Below are 20166 nucleotides of genomic sequence, written 5' to 3'. Positions count from 1 at the left end.
TTTTTTGGTTGTTATTGCGGGGACGGGGTGTGAGGGAGGAGGTGCGGGAAATGCAGGAGATATGGTCGAGGGCGTTCTCGACCACTGAGGGGGGGATGTTGCGGTCCTTGAAAAACAAGGACATCTGAGATGTACGGGAGTGGAATGCCTCATCCTGGGAGCAGATGCGGCGGAGGCGAAGGAATTGGGAATAGGGGATGGCATTTTTGCAGGAAGTTGGGTGGTAGGAGGTGTATTCTAGGTAGCTGTGGGAGTCGGTGGGCTTGAAAGCTTCAAAATCTCCCCTCCCCCTACCGCATCCCAAAACCAGCCCAGCTCGTCCCCGCCTCCCTAACCTGTTCTTCCTCCCACCTATCCCCTCCTCCCACCTCAAGCCCCACCCCCAACTCTTACCTACTAACCTCATCCCGCTCCCTTGACCTGTCCGTCCTCCCTGGACTGACCTATCTCCTCCCTAACTCCCCACCTACAGTTACCTTTACTGGCTCTATCCCCACCTCTTTGACCTGTCTGTCTCCTCTCCACCTACCTTCTCCTCTTTCCATCTTCTATCTGCCTCCCCCTCTCTCCCTATTTATTTCAGAACCCCCTTCCCCTCCCCCATTTCTGATGAAGGGTCTAGGCCCGAAACGTCAGCCTTCCTGCTCCTATAATGTTGCTTGGCCTGCTGGGTACATGAATAGGAAGGTTTAGAGGGAAATGGGCCAAATGCTGGCAAATGGGACTATGTCAGATTGGGATATCTTGGTTGGCGCAGATTAGTTGGACCCGAAGGGTCTATTTCTATACTGCATGACTCTATGACTAGTTGACTCTATATCTCTATAAACAAAACTGCATTCTTTGTAGAGTCTTTAGGAGCATGTAGACATACTTTGAAGTGGCCGAAATCCACTGTCATTTTGTCTCCCAAACATGTATTGGTGAGAATGCATTAAAGACTACAGCAAGGCATTTTTTTTTCTCTATTTGTACCTAGCCATTCATTTTGTGTTCACAGTCTGAAAGCACATTGAAGTTGTTATTGCACAAGGGTTGCTCCAAATCCTATCTTATGGCATCACACTGCATGGTGACATCATGATTGATATTGTAGTAATTTAGTATTGTTGTTATTGTCACTGGTTGTTCAATTCCAGTGAAAGCTGCTTCTTGTTCTGTACTCCCATACCACAGCACATCCTTGGCAGTGAGCTTATGTAGAGTTTCATACTCTGATGAGAAAGTCAAGCAAGAGCTTCACTAAAGGTTTTAAGAATCCAACAAATCATTGCTTTGCTTTCACATCTGTTGATCACTGCATGTCTGCTACCAGCTCTCACCATGTCAGGATATTTGGATGCATCTACACCAAATAGATTGTAGAAGTTTGAGAAAGCAGCTCACCACCAAAGTTTCAACAGCAACTAAGGATGGGCAATAAATAAAATCAGAAAATGCTGGAGAAACTCAACAGGTCTGGCAGCATCTGTGGAGTGAAAGACAGTTTTAATATTTCAAGTCCAACTCTTCTTCAGAATTAATTCCACTTCTGCTGGACTCAAAACATTAACTCCATTTCTGTCTCCACAGATTCTGCCAGACCTACTGAGTTTCTCCAACACTTTCCATTTTCATTCAGTTTTCCAGCATCCACCATATTTTGCTTTTAGATGGACAATAAATGCTGACCCAGCCAGCGAAGCCCACTTTCTTTGAATGAACAATTAAAAAAAATGATCTGGGCAAGGTTCTTCCACTGTCTGCTCTCGAAATTAGGCATCCTCAACTGAATCTTTTTCTTGTTCAGGTTCAGGTTCAGGTTCAGGTTCATCTGGTGATCTATTTCTAGCTGTTACAATAGGTTCTGAGTGTAGTCCGCAATGTCTTCTTCCATTGTGTCTTAACATCAAAGATTAGCAGATCATCCACAATAACTTCCACTCTGGAAAACTCACTGACTTTCTTGTGCTGTTCTTCTGGAGCAGTGCAAGTGCCAAATAGCATGTGCAACCATTTACATCTCCAGAATATCCTCCAGAATGTAGATCAGGAACTGTTGCTTTCATTCAGGTCTTCCATTTAAGATAGAGATGAGGAATTTTTTTTTTCTTGGAACCAAAGCTGTGTTGAGGTCAGGAGCAGGGTGGCCCAAGTGAACCCAATTTAAGCATTGGTGAGCAGTTTATTTTTCAGCAAATGCTTCTTGATAGCAGTTTGATGATCCCTTCCATCACTTTGTTCATGATTGAGAGTAGACTGATGGTTGGTATTTGATTGGGTTGAATTTGTCCTACTTTTTGTGTACAAGATATACCAGGGCAATTTTCCACATTGTAGGGTAGATGCAGCAAATATTGATCAATAGTCTCCCTTTCCTCTTGAGGTCTGATGTTCAACATATACCATTCATAAGTAATATTAGTGTAGGATCAAAGTGTGTGTTTTCAAGTCCTACAGAATCTCTCCTGTCTGACATTTCTCTCCAAGTTGAGATCTGCACTGCAACACAGCTTGCAGCATTCTTTCCCCAGCATCGAGGGCAAGATGGTATTCCTATATGGTCAGGTTTTTAGTTAACTCTGTAGCTATTTCAGAGTTTAGCCATTGAAAGTGGAAAAAATTCCAATTGTCTCATATCTCATTTAATTTCCATAGCAACAAGGATTGGAAACTGCACTGCAGTTTTGACTCACCCATTAAATCTAAAAGAGAATCAGAAGTTGCTGGAAAAACTCAGTAAGTTGGACAGCTTCTTTGGAGAGAAAGCAGAGTTAACGTTTTGTGTCCAGTGATGCTTCTTTAGAATCCAAGTTCTTTTTAAATTGTACTTGTTGCTGTTTCCTTCAGCAGCTGACTCTCTTACAGTTCTAAAAATTAACACATTTTCAGCTGTATCACTCTGATAGCGTTTTACAAATGACGTGCTTTAGTGGCTCCCACAGACTGCATTCAAAGGCACCTCTAGAAGTAGAGGCTACATGGCCGTGGCAATGAGCTAATACACTAAATATAATTGTGTTTCTCTGAACAGCACCAACCTCCTGTTTGTGGCTTTAAACATCCTTCAGGCAATAGTATCTTATTAATGGTGGTGTTCACTTGCCATACAGCATGAAAACACTCAACCTAAGCAGTGAGAACTGTACTAAAAGAAAATGAACACCAATACAACTATTGAAACTAATCAACTAAAGATAAAAAAAAGTGCGTTTTCAAATAAATATATTTAAAATTTGCTCACATGTAAGCCTTGTAATTATTGCCTATTTTTTGAATCCTTATATCATACTTGGAGTCTATGAAAGGTTCAGTTGTGGCGTAAGTGTTTGTCAGGGCTACCACACTTGCTATGTCCTGAAAATCATAGTGATTTTCTACTTTCACCTGGTACCATCCAATAAAGGCAGCATATGGAAAAGGTACAAGAGAGAAAGAGAGAGAAAGAGAAAAGAATCAGATTATGTGCACTTATCTGAAATAATACAGAAGCAATTTTCGTCCATGAGAATTTTGAAATGATCTTGCAAAGTATCTGATAATATCTACGTTATATAATATCGTTCTACACACACTATACAAGTCAAAATTTGATACAAGCTTTTGAATATTGGATCGATTTATGTCAATGGTGACAAACAGAAAGAATCTTTGGTTAAATAACATTGAAAGTTTAGGCTTGCATTGCATACAATCTTCTGACCTTGCAACACCTGGTCAGTACTTGGTAGACACAGTGAGCTGGTTTGCACTGTCAAAGAATTACAGTGCTACCATATTTTCATTCTGCAATACTGAGAAGCAGTAAGAATTTCTAACTTAAGGTTTAGAGAAATGTTTCTGTTCAAATATTTTTGACATACTACAGACTTCTGGCTGAGACAACTGAAACGAGTTAGTTACCTTTCCCATGCCTGAATGAGCATGTCCGATCTTCACAACAGCAGGAAATGTTGGCATGGTTAACTGAAAATACAGAAAATGTTCCCATTATATTTAATACATTTCAATTTTATTCACACTGTGCTTAAATGGAACATATTTCATAACGTATCAGATATTAGCAAGAACATTGAGTCGTGTTCATTATTACTCATTCAACAGGAACTTTGGGATTTAATGACAATTCAGATATATATTAAAACTCTTGTACCAACAACAGCCTAACAACACTTTTATGCAGCAAAATCTCTCAGGAAATCCACATTTAGGTGTTAGACCTCAGCCATGGTCAGTAAGTCATCATGGGTTGGATTTTCATCTGATTACTTCCATCAGGTAGAACAAGGTCATAGATTATCTGATGCATGTGGTCAGTAATTCCAATCATTTCTATGATTATGTCTCATCTAAATAGAATTGGTGAGCAGCCAACAGAAATGAGCATTTATAAGCAGATCATCAATCAAAGAGAAAAATTGATGTCGCAGCTCCTATGATCCTCTACCGGGGTTGTCTCCCTTACCCTCAACTTAACTGCACTTGCAGGGCTCCTACTGGAAATGCCAGATTCCCCATCTCTTCTGAGTAGTGAGCAGTTTGCTCATAATGCAAATGAGATCCAACCACAAAAATGGTTTGCACCACCAACTGCTTCCACTGAAAAAAACTTCGTCACTCTGCCTGTTTCCTGTATGGAGGGATAACTGTTTGAAAACAACCCCAGGTTTAGCACATTCGTGCTGTGGTTTTAACCACCTGATTTTTGTGTAATGCAGAATCATACCACTAACGGACAGTACATTGCATAACATGTCAATGTCATTTTCAGCTTTATCTCCAAATTTAAAAAATGTTGTATTCAAAGAAACAGTTTTATAACGGAACTATCAAGTTGACACCCAGGTAAGGTCGGGGCACTTATCTATTTGCAGTACTCCCTTATTATCCCTCATCTCTTCTTAAATCTTTGAGTGCACTTTTACGTTATAGGTTCTATAAACTATCACCCACCTTGCAAAATATCAGTCATAAGCATGGATCACTGGCTACACGTTAGATAACTTTTTCAAGCGCTAAAGGATTCAAACACAGTCTACCATCTTGCACGTGATCATTCAATGCTCCCTATGCTGTAGGAATTTATAAAACATACTAATTTAAGAGCTTGAATTGCTAACTTACATGTTGAAATGACTGGGTTAATTATACTTCATCATTGTCTGATCAAAACCAAGTCCCAGCTGTGCTGTACTATGCTTATGTTGTACTCTAAACAACAAAGGCTTAGGCTATATTCACAGAACACATAATGTATGACTTGGATTGGTCTGAATTGTATGACATGAAATCATTTTTTGGGGTGTCAAAAACAGTCAAATCAATGTGTTGAACCTTTGCTCAAATTTGTTAAAAACTCACCAGTAGATTTAGATTTTTTTCCTATTCATTTGTGGGATGTGGGCATCACCGGCTGGCCAGCATTTCTTGCCCATCCCTAGCTGCCCTTCAAAAGGTGGTGGTAAGCTATCTCTTAAACCACTGCAGTCTACCTTCTGTAGACTGACCCACAATGCCACTGGGGGAGGGAATTCCAGGATTTTGACCCAGCGACAGTGAAGGAATGGCGATATATTTCCAAGTCAGGATGGTGAGTGGGTTGGAGGGGAACTTGGAGGTGGTGGTGTTCACATGTATCTGCTGCACTTGTCCTTCTAGATGGAAGTGGTTGTGGGTTTGGAAGGTGCTGTCTGAGGATCTTTGGCGAATTTCTGCAGTGCATTTTGTAGTTAGTACACACTGCTGCTACTGAGCATCTGTGGTGGATGGAATGGATGCTGGTGGATGTAGTGTCAATCAAACAGGATAGTGTCAAGCCCCTTTAGTGATGTTGGGCTACACTCATCCAGTCAAGTGGCGAATATTCCATCACACTCCTGACTTGTGCCTTGTAGATGGTGGACAGACCTTAAGGAGTCAGGAGGTGAGTTACTCGCTGCAGTATTCCTAGCTTCTGACCTGCCCGATTAGCCTTGTGTTTATGTGGCAAGTCCAGTTGGGTTTCTGGTCAATGATAACCCGCAGGATGTTGATAGTGGGGAATTCAGTGATGGTAACACCATTGAATGTCAATGGGCAGGGGTTAGATTTTCTCTTGTTGGAGATGGTCATAGCCTGGCATTTGTGTGGCACAAATGTCACTTGCCACTTGTCAGCCCAACCTGGATATTGTCCAGATCTTGTTGCATTTGAACACGGACTACTTCAGTGTCTGAGGAGTCACAAATGTTGCTGAGCATTATGTAATCATCAGCGAACATCCCCCACTTCTGACCTTATGATAGAGGGAAGGTCATTGATGAAGCAGATGAAGACGGTTGGGCCAAGGACACTATCCTGAGGAACTCCTGCAGAAATGTCCTGGAGCTGAAATGATTGACCTCCAACAACCACAACCATCTTCCTATGTGTCAGGTATGACGCCAGCCATCAGAGAGTTTGCCCTCTGATACCCATTGATTCCAGTTTAGCTAGGGCTCCTTGATGCCATTCCCGGTCGAATGCAGCCTTGATATCAAGGGCTGTCACTCTCACCTCCTCTGGAATTCAGCTCTTTTGTCCATGCTTGAACCAAGATTGTAATGAGGTCAGGAGCCGAGTGGCCCTGGCAGAACCCAAACTGGGTGTCACTGAGCAGGTTATTGCTGAGCAGGTGCTGCTTGATAGCACTGTTGATAACACCTTCCATCACTTTACTGATGATCAAGAGTAGACTGATGGGGCGGTAATTGGCCGGGTTGGATTTGACATACCTTTTGTGTACAGGACATTCTGGGCAATTTTCCATATTGCCGGGTAGATACCAGTGTTGTAACTGTACTGGAACAGCTTGGCTAGGGGAGCGGCAAGTTCTGGAGCACAAGTCTTCAGCACTATTGTTGGAATGTTGTCATGGCCTGTAGCCTTTGCAGTGTTCAGTGTCTCCAACCGTTTCTTGATATCACATGGAGTGAATCAAATTGGCTGAAGACTGGTATCTATAATGCAGAGGACCACTGGAGGAGGCTGAGATGGATCATCCACACAGAACTTCTGGCTGAAGATTGCTGCAAACGCTTCAGCCTTATCTTTTGCACTGATGTGCTGGACTCTTCCATCATTGAGGATGGGGATATGTGTGGAGCTTCCTCCTCCAGTGAGTTGTTTAATTGTTCACCACCATTCACAACTGGATATGGCAAGACTGTAGAGCTTAGATCTGATCTGTTGGCTGTGGGATTGCTTAGCTCTGTCTATCACTTCTGCTTTCACTGTTTGATGTGCAAGTGGTCCTGTTTGGTGGCTTCAACAGGTTGTTACCTCATCTCCAGGTACGCCTGGTGCTGCTCCTGGCATGTCGTCCTGCACTCCCCATTGAACCAGGATTGATTTCCTGGCTTGATGGTAATGGTTGAGTGAGGGATATGCCAGGCCATGAGGTTACAGATTGTGGTGGAGTACAATTCTGCTGCTGTTGATGGCCCACAGCGCCCCTTTGATGCCCAGTCTTGCGTTGCTAGATCTGTGCAAAGTCTGTCCCATTTAGCATGGTGATAGTGCCAAACAACACGATGGAAGTTATTCTCAGTGTGAAGGCGGGACTTCATCTCCACAAGGACTGTGCGATGGTCACTCGTACCGATACTGTCATGGGCAGATGCAACTGCAGCTGGCAGATTAGTAAGGATGAGGTCAAATATGTTTTTCCCTCTTGTTGGTTCCCTCACCACCTGCTGCAGACCCAGTTGAGCAGCTACATCCTTTAGGACCCGGCCAGCTCGATCACTGGTACTGCTGCTGAGCTACTCTTGGTGCTGGACATTGAAATCCCCCACCCAGAGTACATTTTGTGCCCTTGCCATCCTCAGTGCTTCCTCTAAGAGTTGTTCAACATGGAGGAGTACTGATTCATCAGCTGAGGGAGGAAGGTACGTGATAATCAGCAGGAGGTATCCTTGCCCATGTTTAACCTGAAGTCATGAGACTTCATGGGATCCAGAGTCAATGTTGAGCACTCCTAGAGCAACACCCTCTCGACCACTGTGCCGCCCCCTCTGCTGGGTCTGTTCTGCTGGTGGGACAGGACATATCCAGGGATGGTGACAGTGGTGTCTGGGACATTGTCTGTAAGGTATGATTCTGTGAATATGGCTATGTCAGGCTATTGCTTAACTAGTCTGCTTATCTGGGAATAATACGATGGAGATTTTACTCCCAATTGGGCAGATTTGAGTCAAATGGAGAGTTAAAATGTTAAAATTTTAATTCTGACCCCATTTCTCCTTTAACCTTTTCACTTTTGAGTTAAAGCACCACAGTTAAAATTCCACAGCTTGCAGGAGAATCCTGATAATGTTTAGTACGTGCCATGTTTCATCTGCATAATGCATTCATTGTTCTGATTAAAGACACAGTAATAAACATTTTTAAAATATATTTTATTTAATTTTTATGACTTTAAATATGAAAAGCCACTAACTTATAATGTTGTGCAGAATTTAACATCATTGATGGAGGGCTCATCCATGTCTGGAGATCAACCTCAGTGTTGCCAAACACTTAACTGGGCTAAGATGGGAATTCCCTTGGGTCGAAGAGCCAGAGGCGTGGAAGATCCATCTTTTGAAAGATGCAGGATATTCAGAGGCTGTAACTTTTTATTACTCAGCAGCACCATAAAGGAGATGATGGCTACTGCCAGTAATAAACCCAATGAGGCCCCCCATTGCAGAGGATGCAGGTCATGGGAGAGAGTTCATTATTAATTCACAGGATGTGGGCATCATTGGCTCAGCCAGCTTTTATTGTCTGTGCTTACTTGCCCTTGAAGGTGATTGTGATCTGCCTCCTTGAACCGCTGCAGTTCTTGTGCAATAGATAGACTCACAATGTTGTTAGGGAGGGATTCCCGGGTTTTGACAGAGTGACAGACAAGGAATGGCAATATATGTTCATTCGGGATAGTAAGTGGCTTGGAAGGGAACTTGCAGGTGATAGTGTTTCCATGTATCTGCTGCCATTGTCATTCAGTCATAGTCATGCAGCATGGGAGCAGACACTTTGGTCCACATAGTCCACGCCGACCATGCTCCCAAACTAAATTAATCCCACTTGCCTGCATTTGGCCCATATTCTTCCAAACCTGTCCTTTTCATATACTTATCCCCTAGAAGACAAAGGGTGGTAGTGGACAGAAAATATTCAACATGGTGCTCAGTTATGAGTGGTGTACCACAAGGATCTGTTCTGGGTCCTCTCCTAATTGTGATTTTTGTAAATGATTTGGATGAAGGAGTGGAAGGGTGGATTAGTAAGTTCGTGGACGATACGAAGGTGGGTCGAGTTGTGGATAGTGCGGAGGGTTGTTCTAGGTTACAAAGGGACATTGATAGGATGCAGAGCTTGGCTGAGAAGTGGCAGATGGAGTTTAACCCTGAAAAGTGTGAGGTGATTAATTTTGGAAGGACAAATTTGAAAGCAGAATACAGGGTTAACGGAAAGATTCTTGGCAGTGTGAAGGAGCAGAGGGATCTTGGGGTTCATGTCCACAGTTCCCTGAAAGCTGCCACCCAGGTGGATAGAGTTGTTAAGAAGGTGTATGGTGTGTTAGCTTTCATTAATAGAGGGATTGAGTTCAAGAGCCATGAAATTATGCTCCAGCTATACAAAAGCCTGGTTCGGCCACATCTGGAGTATTGTGTCCAGTTCTGGTCGCCTCATTACAGGAAAGATGTGGAAGCATTGGAAAAGGTGTAGAGGAGATTTACCATGATGTTGCCTGGAATGGAGGGAAGGTCTTACGAGGAAAGGTTGAGAGAGCTAGGACTTTTCTCTTTAGAACGACGAAGGATGAGAGGTGACATGAGAGAGGTGTACAAAATGATCAGATGCATAGAAAGAGTGGACAGCCAGAGACTTTTTCCTAGGGTGGAGGTAGCTGTTACCAGGGGGCATTGTTTTAAAGTGAGTGGAGGTAGATACAGGGGAGACGTCAGAGGTAGGTTCTTTACTCAGAGAGTGGTAGGGGCGTGGAATGCTTTGCTGGAGAGGGTAGTGGAGTCGGCCTCATTAGGGGCATTTAAGCGGCTATTAGATAGGCATATGGATGGTAGTACAAGGTAGGGGTGGAGGTTAGATAGACCTTAGGTTTAGGGTAAAAGTTTGGCACAACATCTTGGGCCGAAGGGCCTGTACTGTGCTGTGCTGTTCTATGTTCTATGTTATCCAAATATCTTTTAAACATTGTACCTGTATCCTGCATGGTGTCAAGCCTCTTGAGTGTTGTTGGCATTACACACCTCCAGGCAAGTGGGGAGTATTCCATCACACTCCTGACTTGTGCCTTGTAGATGATGGACAGGCTTTGAGGAGTCAGGAGGTGAGTTACTCACTGCAGGATTCCCAACATCTCATCTGCTCTTGTAGCCACTGTATTTATATGGAGAGTTCAACTGAGTTTCGGGTCAGTGGTAAACTACCAGCACACACACATCACTCCTCACCCCCCCCCCCCCCACCCCCCCCCCCCCCCCCCACCCTCCCCCCCCCCCCCCCCCCCACACACACACACACACACACACACACAGTGGGGAATTGAATATTATTGAATATTAAGGGATGGTTAGATTGTCTCTTATTGGAGATGGTCAGAGCGTAGCATTTATGTCGTGCAAATATTACTCGCCACTTGTCAGCCCAAGCCTGGATATTGGCCAGATCTTGCTGCATTTGGACATGAGGTGCTTCCGTATCTGAGGAATCATCAATAGAACTGAACATTGTGCAATCAACAGTGAACATCCCTACTTCTGACCTTATGATGGAGATAAGGTCATTGATGAAGCAGCTGAAGATAGTTGGGACACTGCAATGATGACAGGAGGGGGATCTTGCGATGGGTTTCATTGGAATGGAAGATCAGCAGCAAGGAATGGCTCTCAATGGTGGTGAGCTGAGGCCCAATAAGTAGGCATCATTTTGCAGGCTGTCTGGCAATGGAATTAATCAATTCAGAGTTGGGAACCCACCTCCCTCCTGCCCAATTAAATGTTCCCTGCCATCAGCTTCATTGCAGCAGAATCAACTCCAAACAATTTTGTTTCTCTTTCCACAGGCGCTGCCTAACATGCTGAATTTTACCAGCATTTCTGTTTTAATCATTATTTCCTTTGTTTTGTATTTTGCTTTTATAAACAGTTGTTGGCTCAGTTCACTCAGTTCCCAAATGCCCAATTTCCTCCTCACTCTGACATCAACTTGCACTTTCAGCAACTTGTGGCCCAAAGTATTAAAGAATCTAATCATGTAATTCCATGTGTAATTAATGGCAGATATCCACCAGATTCACTGATAAAGCAAATTATATTCCTACAACTTATTTCCTGTATAGTGAAAGAAAACAGAAGATTCTCAATAGCCATTGCAAAAAAAATGTGTAAATCTCCCCAGCATTTTTCAATCTAGTCTGGTACATTTGCATTTACCATATCAGATGAATCAGTCTGTGCTCCTTTTTTGGCAGTTAATCAGTCTAAGTTTGTGTTCTGCAATGATAGCAATGAAAGTTCAGAAACAAGTAATCCTTTTGCACGGAAGTTTCAATAAGCAGCTCCACAGCATTGTTGATTGACCAAAAGGAGACTACTGATCCGATTATCTGTGTGTTGGCTCTTTGCCAGAACAATTTATTCCTGCTTTCTCCATAACCCAAAATCATTGTCTGCTTCAAATCATCTACACTTCCCTTATGGACATGTATTGATCTCTATCTCCACTACTCCCAGTGGCAAAGTATTTTCCAAACAATCCAAATATTTCCTAACTTCTCTGCTCATCTTCTTAGTGAAAATTTAAAAGTGGTGCTCACTTGATAGAGGTAATGTTCTTCCCCTTTTCACACTTTGCAAATGTTTATAAATCGACAAATATCCTCTTATAAAAACCCTGGTATTTCCATTTTCTCCTCATAACCAGAGTTTCTCAACTCTTGTATCAAAGAAAACACTGTGTGCCCTACATGGGTCTTTATTCATAAGGTTTACTTAACATGATGCCTCAAATTGAGTAGGATTTTCTAACAGTAGCCTTATCAATGCTTTGCGTAGGTCTATCATTATTTACTTGCTCCAGTAGTATTAATGCCCCTATTAGGTCTTTTGTCTCCATTTTACCCTCCCGTTTTTTGCTTGTCCTCCCCAAATATATTATTACATAATCTCTGTGCATTTAAATGAATCTGCTGAATGTCTGCCTATTCCATGTACCTACATCCTGTCTCATTCTTCTAGATGCCTCTTTAGTATATGCCAATCCCACGACTTCTATTTTTTATTATTGTTTTCTGCAAATTTTCTTGTTTTGCTACCTGCTCTGTGTTCAAAACAAAGTGGATACACCAAGAACAGTGTGCTCATACCACACCAACTAGTAAAACTACAATTTTAATGTATTCCTTTCACAACCATTCCTTCACTTGGTACCAATTTGTGAATATTGTGGTTAAAACTCTAGCCTGGGACCTGTTGGAACATTGGAACATTTGAGTGAACTACATGCTGTTTGGTTTTTGGAACTTCCTGGACTTATAGTAGCCATTTTCAAATGGAAACAAATCCTAAGATAGGACAATGCTGACTGTATCATTTGTAGCACTGCATTGACAGTCTGAATTTGGGTTCTTTCAGCTGTATGTTCAGGCAGAGCTGGGTTTATTGAGTTCTGTCATGTGGAGGCTGGAAGACACAGCACTATCGAATCTGACATCCCAAGTTTCTAAGATAGTACTTTAGATATTAATCAGAGACACACAGACTCCTGTTTAAACACTCTTCACGTATACCAACACAGTCGATGTTCTTGGAATTTCTCATGCTCCATGGTGAACTGCTGTGTTGCAAAGCCTTCCAGGAAGGCATTGCACATATGAGTAATGATTGCTAAATCGACCATCAATACTCACACATATACTTGATGTTTCTCAAACATCACTCTTTTAAAAGCAGGATCAAGATTATTTTGATCCCAAGCCTCTCAAGCCAAGTGCTTACGGATCCCAACATCCCAATCAATGACATCATCTTAATTATGAGTCTGTTTCTGCCCATTTACTCAATGCATCCCAGGGATAGATATTTTGGGATGGTGCTTGTAAGAGATACTAACGTTTCTAGGGTAACCAAAGGATTATAAACTCTGTATATCCATGTAAACAGTCTCGTAAAATCTGTTTACTGTTTGGTGAAGTACAGCTCTCTGTTTCATAATTTCAAAATAAGATATATATCATCAACCAATACTTCTTTAATTCAATTATGAGGCATGAAGAAATGAAACTGACAAAGTGCCAAATTATGCAGCCATTTATTTTAATCAGACTATGAACTGTATAACAAGTGGGCCAAGCAGAAAATTAAAGATAGAACAAAGTCTTTCGTTTTATATTGCATTAGTCCCAGGTGTACTAGCCTGTATCTTAAAAATCCATCAGTTATTGATCAAACAATGTCAGGAATTCTAAACTGGCTGTACTCCAATAATAGTGCTATCTTCTCATAACAAGAGTTCCATACCACTCCTACTACCACATGTCTCAGAATCACTGTCCCATGCTTACCAGTCTTGTGACAATCACTATGAAAATTGCTTTTCTGGGCTGTGACACAATGTTTGAAGGAAATTGCACTGATTACCTGTCTTGGTTCCTCAGTTTCTCCTTTGCTTGGGACTACATTTGTTACTTACAACACCAATTGTGCTTGAGCACCGCCATTTTTGATTTGCTGTTCTTTCTTATTAATTGTTTATTGGTCAGCCACACACTTTCGTGATGCATTCAACATGTTTTGGCAGCCTACCATTGCTGCAAAGGGCATTGTACAATTTATTGTCCAAAAAGTATTGGTTTAGGTGACCTTGCACTGTTCTTTGGCCTGACATACTGATCAAGTGAACTGTGAGCTCATGAGCACTAACATTATGCTAATCGTGTTTTCTTTTAGAATTGTAGTAATAATAATTCAAACTGCTGCACAGAAAACAATTGTGTTCTTTCAATAACAATTTATGCATCTTGATCTTTATCTGCTGCTTTGGGTCATGCTATTCATATGTTTGCGCTGCGGTTTTCCAAGATACCGTTTTCTCCCATGGTTCACAATGTTCATATCATTAGAAGTAATGCTGCTGAGTTTGGTTGACCTGTGGGCTATTTTCACTTTCTGATCTTGAGCTCTGATGCCAGCATAATTTTGTTTTTCACCAGGAACAAGCCAAAACATTGAACCTAATTTATAGCAGCTAATGAATAATAAATAACCGCTGGGCCAAGTCTTCCTTTTGGCTCAGACAAACCTTATCTGCACACTTTTGCAAACTGCACATCTAATCCATGTGCAACACCATAAACAAGTTTTGCCTGTTCATGCTGAATTATTTGCTGTTTTTAAGCCATGGTGTTGTTTGTGAAGGGAGTGGGCGCGGAGGCAAGAGAGTTAGAAATCCAGCTTCATTTATCTAACAGAGTCTCCCAGCTCTGACTGGCTGAGATGTTGACCTGTGGGAAACAATGAAAACTATAACCTCAAAAAGAACTTAAGGCTTGAACAGATGTCCTTTGTTTGCAATAGAGGTGACTTCCAGTGACATAAATGAGACACATTACAAGTTTGACAGATTATCTTAAAATGGCTGTTAATGTAACTGCTTCCGAACTCAGGATTGTTAGCAAGTGCAGGCTACTCTTGGATTCCTATTTTTAGGTCCAATATTTATCCCTCTCTCAACATTACAAGAAACAGATTATTTGACCCTTATGACATTGCTGTTTGTTACAGTTTGTTGAGTGTAAGGTGGCTACACTACAACAGCCATCAAACTTCAAAAAAGTACTTTGAGCAGAAAAGGTTTACCAGGATGCTGCCTGAATTAGAGGGTATGAGCTAAAAAAAACCTGAGTTGTTTTCCGTTGAGCGGTGCAGGCTGAGAGAACACTTGATCAAAGTTTATAAAATTATGAGATGCATAGATAGAGTTGACAGTCAGAATCCTTTTCCCGGAGTTGAAATGTCTAATACTAGGGGGCACGCATTTAAGGTTAGAGCGGGCAAGTTCAAAGGAGACGTGAAGGGCAAGTATTTTATACACAGAGTGGTAGCAGTCTGGTACGCACTGCCAGGTGTGGTGATGGAGGCAGGTACAATAGGGGCATTTAAGGGACTTTTAGATAAGTACATAAATATGCAAGTAATGGAAGGATAAGGACCAATGGCAGACAGAAAGGATTAGTTTCATTCGGCATCATGTTCGGCACAACATAGTGGGCTGAAGGGCCCGTTGCTGTGCTGTACACTTCTATGTTCTATGCTGTATGTTCTATGAATCTAATTAGGTTTTTTTGAGAATGGTAGAAAGGTTACAAAAGGACTTATATTTATGTATTGCTTTTTGTGATGTCAGGATGCCCCCAGGTGCTTTACAACCAAGGAAGTATATTTGAAAGATAGTAACTGCTGTAATGTAGGAACATTGTTATGGAATTTAATGCCCTGCCCTGTGGTGGGTTTGGTGGCAGATGAGTATTTCATCAGGTGGGAAGATGGTGATTGGGGACTTTTTAACCTCCAGATTTAAGTCTGTGAAGGAAAGGCTTGTGTCTACCATCAGTTGATGCCCTTAAATGTTCAATAAATGCTCAAAATACTAAACAAGGTGCCGAATAAAACGGATTCAAAATTCAATTAGAATGAATAGTATAAGCGACTGGAAAAGGTGGGAAGAATGAAGTCATTTGTTAAATAGGGATTTTAAAAGGACCAAATGAATTGAGAGTTGGACTGATTGAACAAATTGGAATGGAAGAAAATTAAAAATATGTTGGGCAGTAATTTCATTGAAGTTCTGTGGAATCCATTATAGAATCAACAATAATTTCACAAGAAACTGAAAAAAGTTGTAAATGAAAATGAAGTTGAGGGCTTGTTGAACCAAATTCATTTTCCAGCATATATTTTTTGAGAAGAATTTATTGACCTAACTGCTATTTTTAAAAATTTATGCATCCAATTGCTAAGTTATTGAGGCTATTTATTTAACAAATAATCTGTAGTAAAATGTTTGTGCAATGATTTTTTTTCACATAGATGTGAATTCTGTCAGAAAGTAATTCACCTGCTAGCAAACATCTGCAGCTCTGAGAAAAATTAATTAGCACTGAAGTCATTACAACTTAGATTCAAGATTTATGAATTAAATTGTATACACTCAAGGCCCAACATAAGAGAAAAATATAAATACTATAGCAAAAACTATATGTAATAGATACAACAGGGTAAATGTTTTCATTTTTTGGCAGTGTTTTTCTGAGTGCATTTCATGGTGGCAAGTCCACCTTGGTGCATGTCAACCTCCTGCACATAACTTTCTGCTCCTTTCCTCATTAAATATGCAACGTATGTCTTTGACATCTGTCCCATGGAATTGTGCAGCAGAAGTACAAGTGGTCATTGCTGCTGAGCGTTTGCTATGTTTACACCACTGGCACCATACTTTAACTGCAGCTTTGCACTACTTCAGACACTGCAAGCTAGGAACTGCTTTTCACACTCTGGTGCTTGACCATCATCACTAAGGAAATTACTCAGAGCTGGCGTCTTGCTTCGCTGACAGGGGCCTGGAATTGCTGCTGGATTGGGTATTGGAAAGGAGGGCAGTGCTTTTTCCTGCTTATTAGTAAAGGAAGTTGTGCCACCAAACTCAGCCAGCAATCGGGTCAGTGCTGTTTCCCAGGCCAAAAGGAATGCTCAGTGCTGCAGGAACTCGGCTACTTCACACTCACAGGGCCACCACTCATGCTAAATCTGCCGCTAAACACATCAAGGCTCAAGGACTATAACTCTCAGTATCGGATGCATCATGCCCATTCATTGGTTCTTATGTATCTCATCCTCCCAAATACAAACCCTTCATATCTAATGCACATCCTGCTCATTCAATGGGGATACCTCATCACCCTCTCCTGCTTCTGCATAACCATCAACTATTCGTCAAGGTGGGAAGCAGTGGTGTAATGGTAATATCATTGGATTGTTAATCCAGAGCCGAAATTCATAATCTGGGGACATGGGTCCAAATCCCACCATGGCAGTGGTGAAATTTGAATTCAGTAAAAATCTGGAATAAGAACAAACAACCTTGACAACACCCAGGACAAAGCAGTCAACTTGATTGGTACCACATCCACGACCATTCACTCCCTCCACTGCCAATGCACAATAGCAGCATTGTGTACCATCTACAAGATGCACTGCAGAGATTAGCTAGGACTCCTTAGACAGCCATTCCAATTTGTTCAGTCAGTCCAACTCTCAATTCATTTGGTCCTTTTAAAATCCCTGTTTAACAAATAACTTCATTCTTCCCACCTTTTCCAGTCGCTTATTCTATTCATTCTAATTGAATTTTGAATCCATTTTATTCGGCACCTTGTTGAGTATTTTGAGCATTTATTGACCATTTAAGGGCATCAACTGATGGTAGACACAAGCCTTTCCTTCACAGATTTAAATCTGGAGGTAAAAAAAGTCCCCCAGTACTTTCCATCTAGAAGGAAAAGGGCAGTACATACATTGGAACACATACGGTGGAGTATAAGGGAAAAAATAATGGGAGCTTGTCAGAAAGACAAGCAATAGTCATTGGAGACTTTAATCTACATATTAATTGGAAAAGTCAAATAAGCAAAGTTAGCCCTAATGAGCAGCTCATAGAATATTTTCAGGATGGTTTCTTAGAAGAGAGTGTACTTGAGTTGTCCAGAGAACAGGCTATATTAGACCTGGTATTGTGCAATGAGATAGGATTAATGAATTATTTCAGAGAGAAAGTGGCCCTAGGAAAGTCTGACCATTATTTGATTGAATTTTAAATTCAGTTTGAGGGAGAAAGGATTGGGTCTGAGTCTATTTCTTTAAAATTTAGGTAAGGGGAATTATGAGGCCATGAAAGCAAAGTTGGTTAAACTGAATTGGCAAATTAATTTAAAGGTTGGGTCAATAGAGATGCAGTGGCAGATATTTAAGAGGATATTACAGAATATATGCAATAGATACATTCCAATGAAGAAAAGTTCCAAGCGATAGAACCATCATCTAGAAATTTTAAATAGAAATCATAAAGGCGTTAAAGAACTAAAGAAAATGCAAACAATTGTGCAAATACAGCTGCCAGGTCAAAAGACTGAATGGTACAAAAGAAAGCAAAGAATGACCAACAAATTAATAAAGAGCGAAAAAAAAAATAGGCTATCAGATTTGGTGAGTCAGAAATTTAAAAAAAACAGATAACAGTTTCCATGAATAATTAAAAAATAAAGGACCACTGGTCCTATAGAAAATGAGGCTGCAGAATTGATAATGAGTAACTAATAATTGGTAAGGAGAAAATGGCATATGAATTGAACATGGATTTTGCATCAATCTTCACTACAGTAGATACAACTAACTAATTTCCCAGAAGCAGCAATAATTCAGGAAACAGAAGGGAGGGAGGAACTCTAGAAGATCACAATCTCCTAAGAAATGGTACAGAGTAAACTGTTGGAGCTGAGGGCCAACAAGTGCTTGAGTTCTAATGGAACAACATCCTATGGTCTTAAAAGAAGCAACTAGTGAGGTAATTGATGTATTGGTTTTAATTTTAATTGATTCAGAGATGGTCCCATGAGATTAGAACATAGCAAATTGATTAATATAAAATTTAGCGTAGACTGCTGATCTCTGTTGTTTTGTTTTGGTCTTTTGAATTGATCTCTGTTCTTTAAGAAACTATACTCTGTATGATGATCAGACTCCCATTTGCACATGATGTCTGTGCCACAGTTTTTTAATTATACTCAAAATAGGTTTGAACTTGCAAATTTGCAATTTGCTTATACTACCAAAATCCAACTTATCTCTCCTCACAAACAGCACCCAAATGTTTAGGTTTCTGACCTTTGAGTGCAGGCTGATCTAGAAGTGCAGAAGGATGGTAAACATTACAGGCTGGTATATATGGTTTGTTCACGGTGACATAAGGAATTCAACACTAAAAGTGCAAAGTAATAACATGGCAAGGGGTTACGCTAAGTACTGGAAAGTACTGAAGATCAAAGGGACTTTGGTGTACATATCCACTGCACACTGAAGGTAGCAGGGCAGGTTATTTTTTATTCATTAACAGGATGAGGCTGTCAGTGGCTAGCATTTATTGCCCAGAGGGCAGTTCAGAGTCAACCACATTGCTGGGGGTCTGGAGTCACATGTAGGCCAGACCATGTAAGGATGGCAGTTTCCTTCCCTAAAAGACACTCGTGAAGCAGATGGGCTTTTCCCCCAAAAATTAATAATGGATTCATGGTCATTATTAGATTCTTGACTCCAGATATCTTTACTTAACCCAAGTTCCACCATCTGCTGTGGTGGGATTTGAACCCAGTTCCCCAGAATGTTATTTGGGTCTCTAACAGTTCAGTGATCATACCACTAGGCCATCGCCTCCCCATTAGGTGGTTAAGAAGGCATATGGAATACTTGCCTTATTAGCCAAGGTATAGAACACAAGATCAAAGAGGTTATGCTAGAGCTGTATAATATGCTGGTTAAGTCACAATTTGAGTACTGTGTGGAGTTCTGGTCACAACATTATAGGAAAGATGTGATTGCACTTGAGATAATGCAGAAGAGATTTACTAAGATGCTGCCTTGCCTGACGGGTCTGATTTATGAGGAAAGACTAGATAAGCTGCGGTTGTTTTCCTTGGAGCAATCAGGGTTGAGAGCGACGAGGCAGAGGTGTATAAGATTATGAAGAGCACTGATAGGGTGAATCAGAGGCATTTTTTCTATTGGGAAAGGGGTCAACAAACAAGGAGCATGGATTTAAGTTAAGAGGTAGAAGGCTGAGAGGAGAGTTGAGGGAAATATATTTCACTCCAAGACAAGTCTGGAACAACAATGCATACCCCGTTTCTATGGATATTTGTATCCAGCATTTTGCAAGGGTCACTGAATTTGAAATGTTAACTCTCTTTTCTCTCTACAGATGCTGTCAGACCTGCTGAGTTTCTCCAGCAACTTCTGTTTTTGTTTCAGAATCCCAGTATTCGCAGTTCCTTGTTTTATTATTAGGGCACCTCTCCAATCCATTTGTAGAATACTTAGGAGCACAGACTTT

General features: G+C 41.2%; 1 protein-coding gene across 1 annotated transcript in view; it reads right to left on the bottom strand.

The window, feature by feature from the left end:
• The window catches only part of syn2b (synapsin IIb), a 342671-nt gene that overhangs the window by 76624 nt on the left and 245881 nt on the right, over positions 1–20166 (bottom strand). The window contains exons 6-7 of the mRNA XM_048606715.1: positions 3883–3945; positions 3224–3366 (exon numbers count right to left, since the gene is read on the bottom strand). Of these exons, the coding sequence (XP_048462672.1) occupies positions 3224–3366; positions 3883–3945 (206 nt within the window). The remainder of the gene's footprint in view (positions 1–3223; positions 3367–3882; positions 3946–20166) is intronic.

Source organism: Rhincodon typus, chromosome 16, assembly GCF_021869965.1.
Source record: "Rhincodon typus isolate 14 chromosome 16, sRhiTyp1.1, whole genome shotgun sequence".
Classification (NCBI taxonomy): Eukaryota; Metazoa; Chordata; class Chondrichthyes; order Orectolobiformes; family Rhincodontidae; genus Rhincodon; species Rhincodon typus.
Note: the sequence above shows the minus strand (reverse complement) of the source record. Positions and strands in the feature narration are given on the sequence as shown.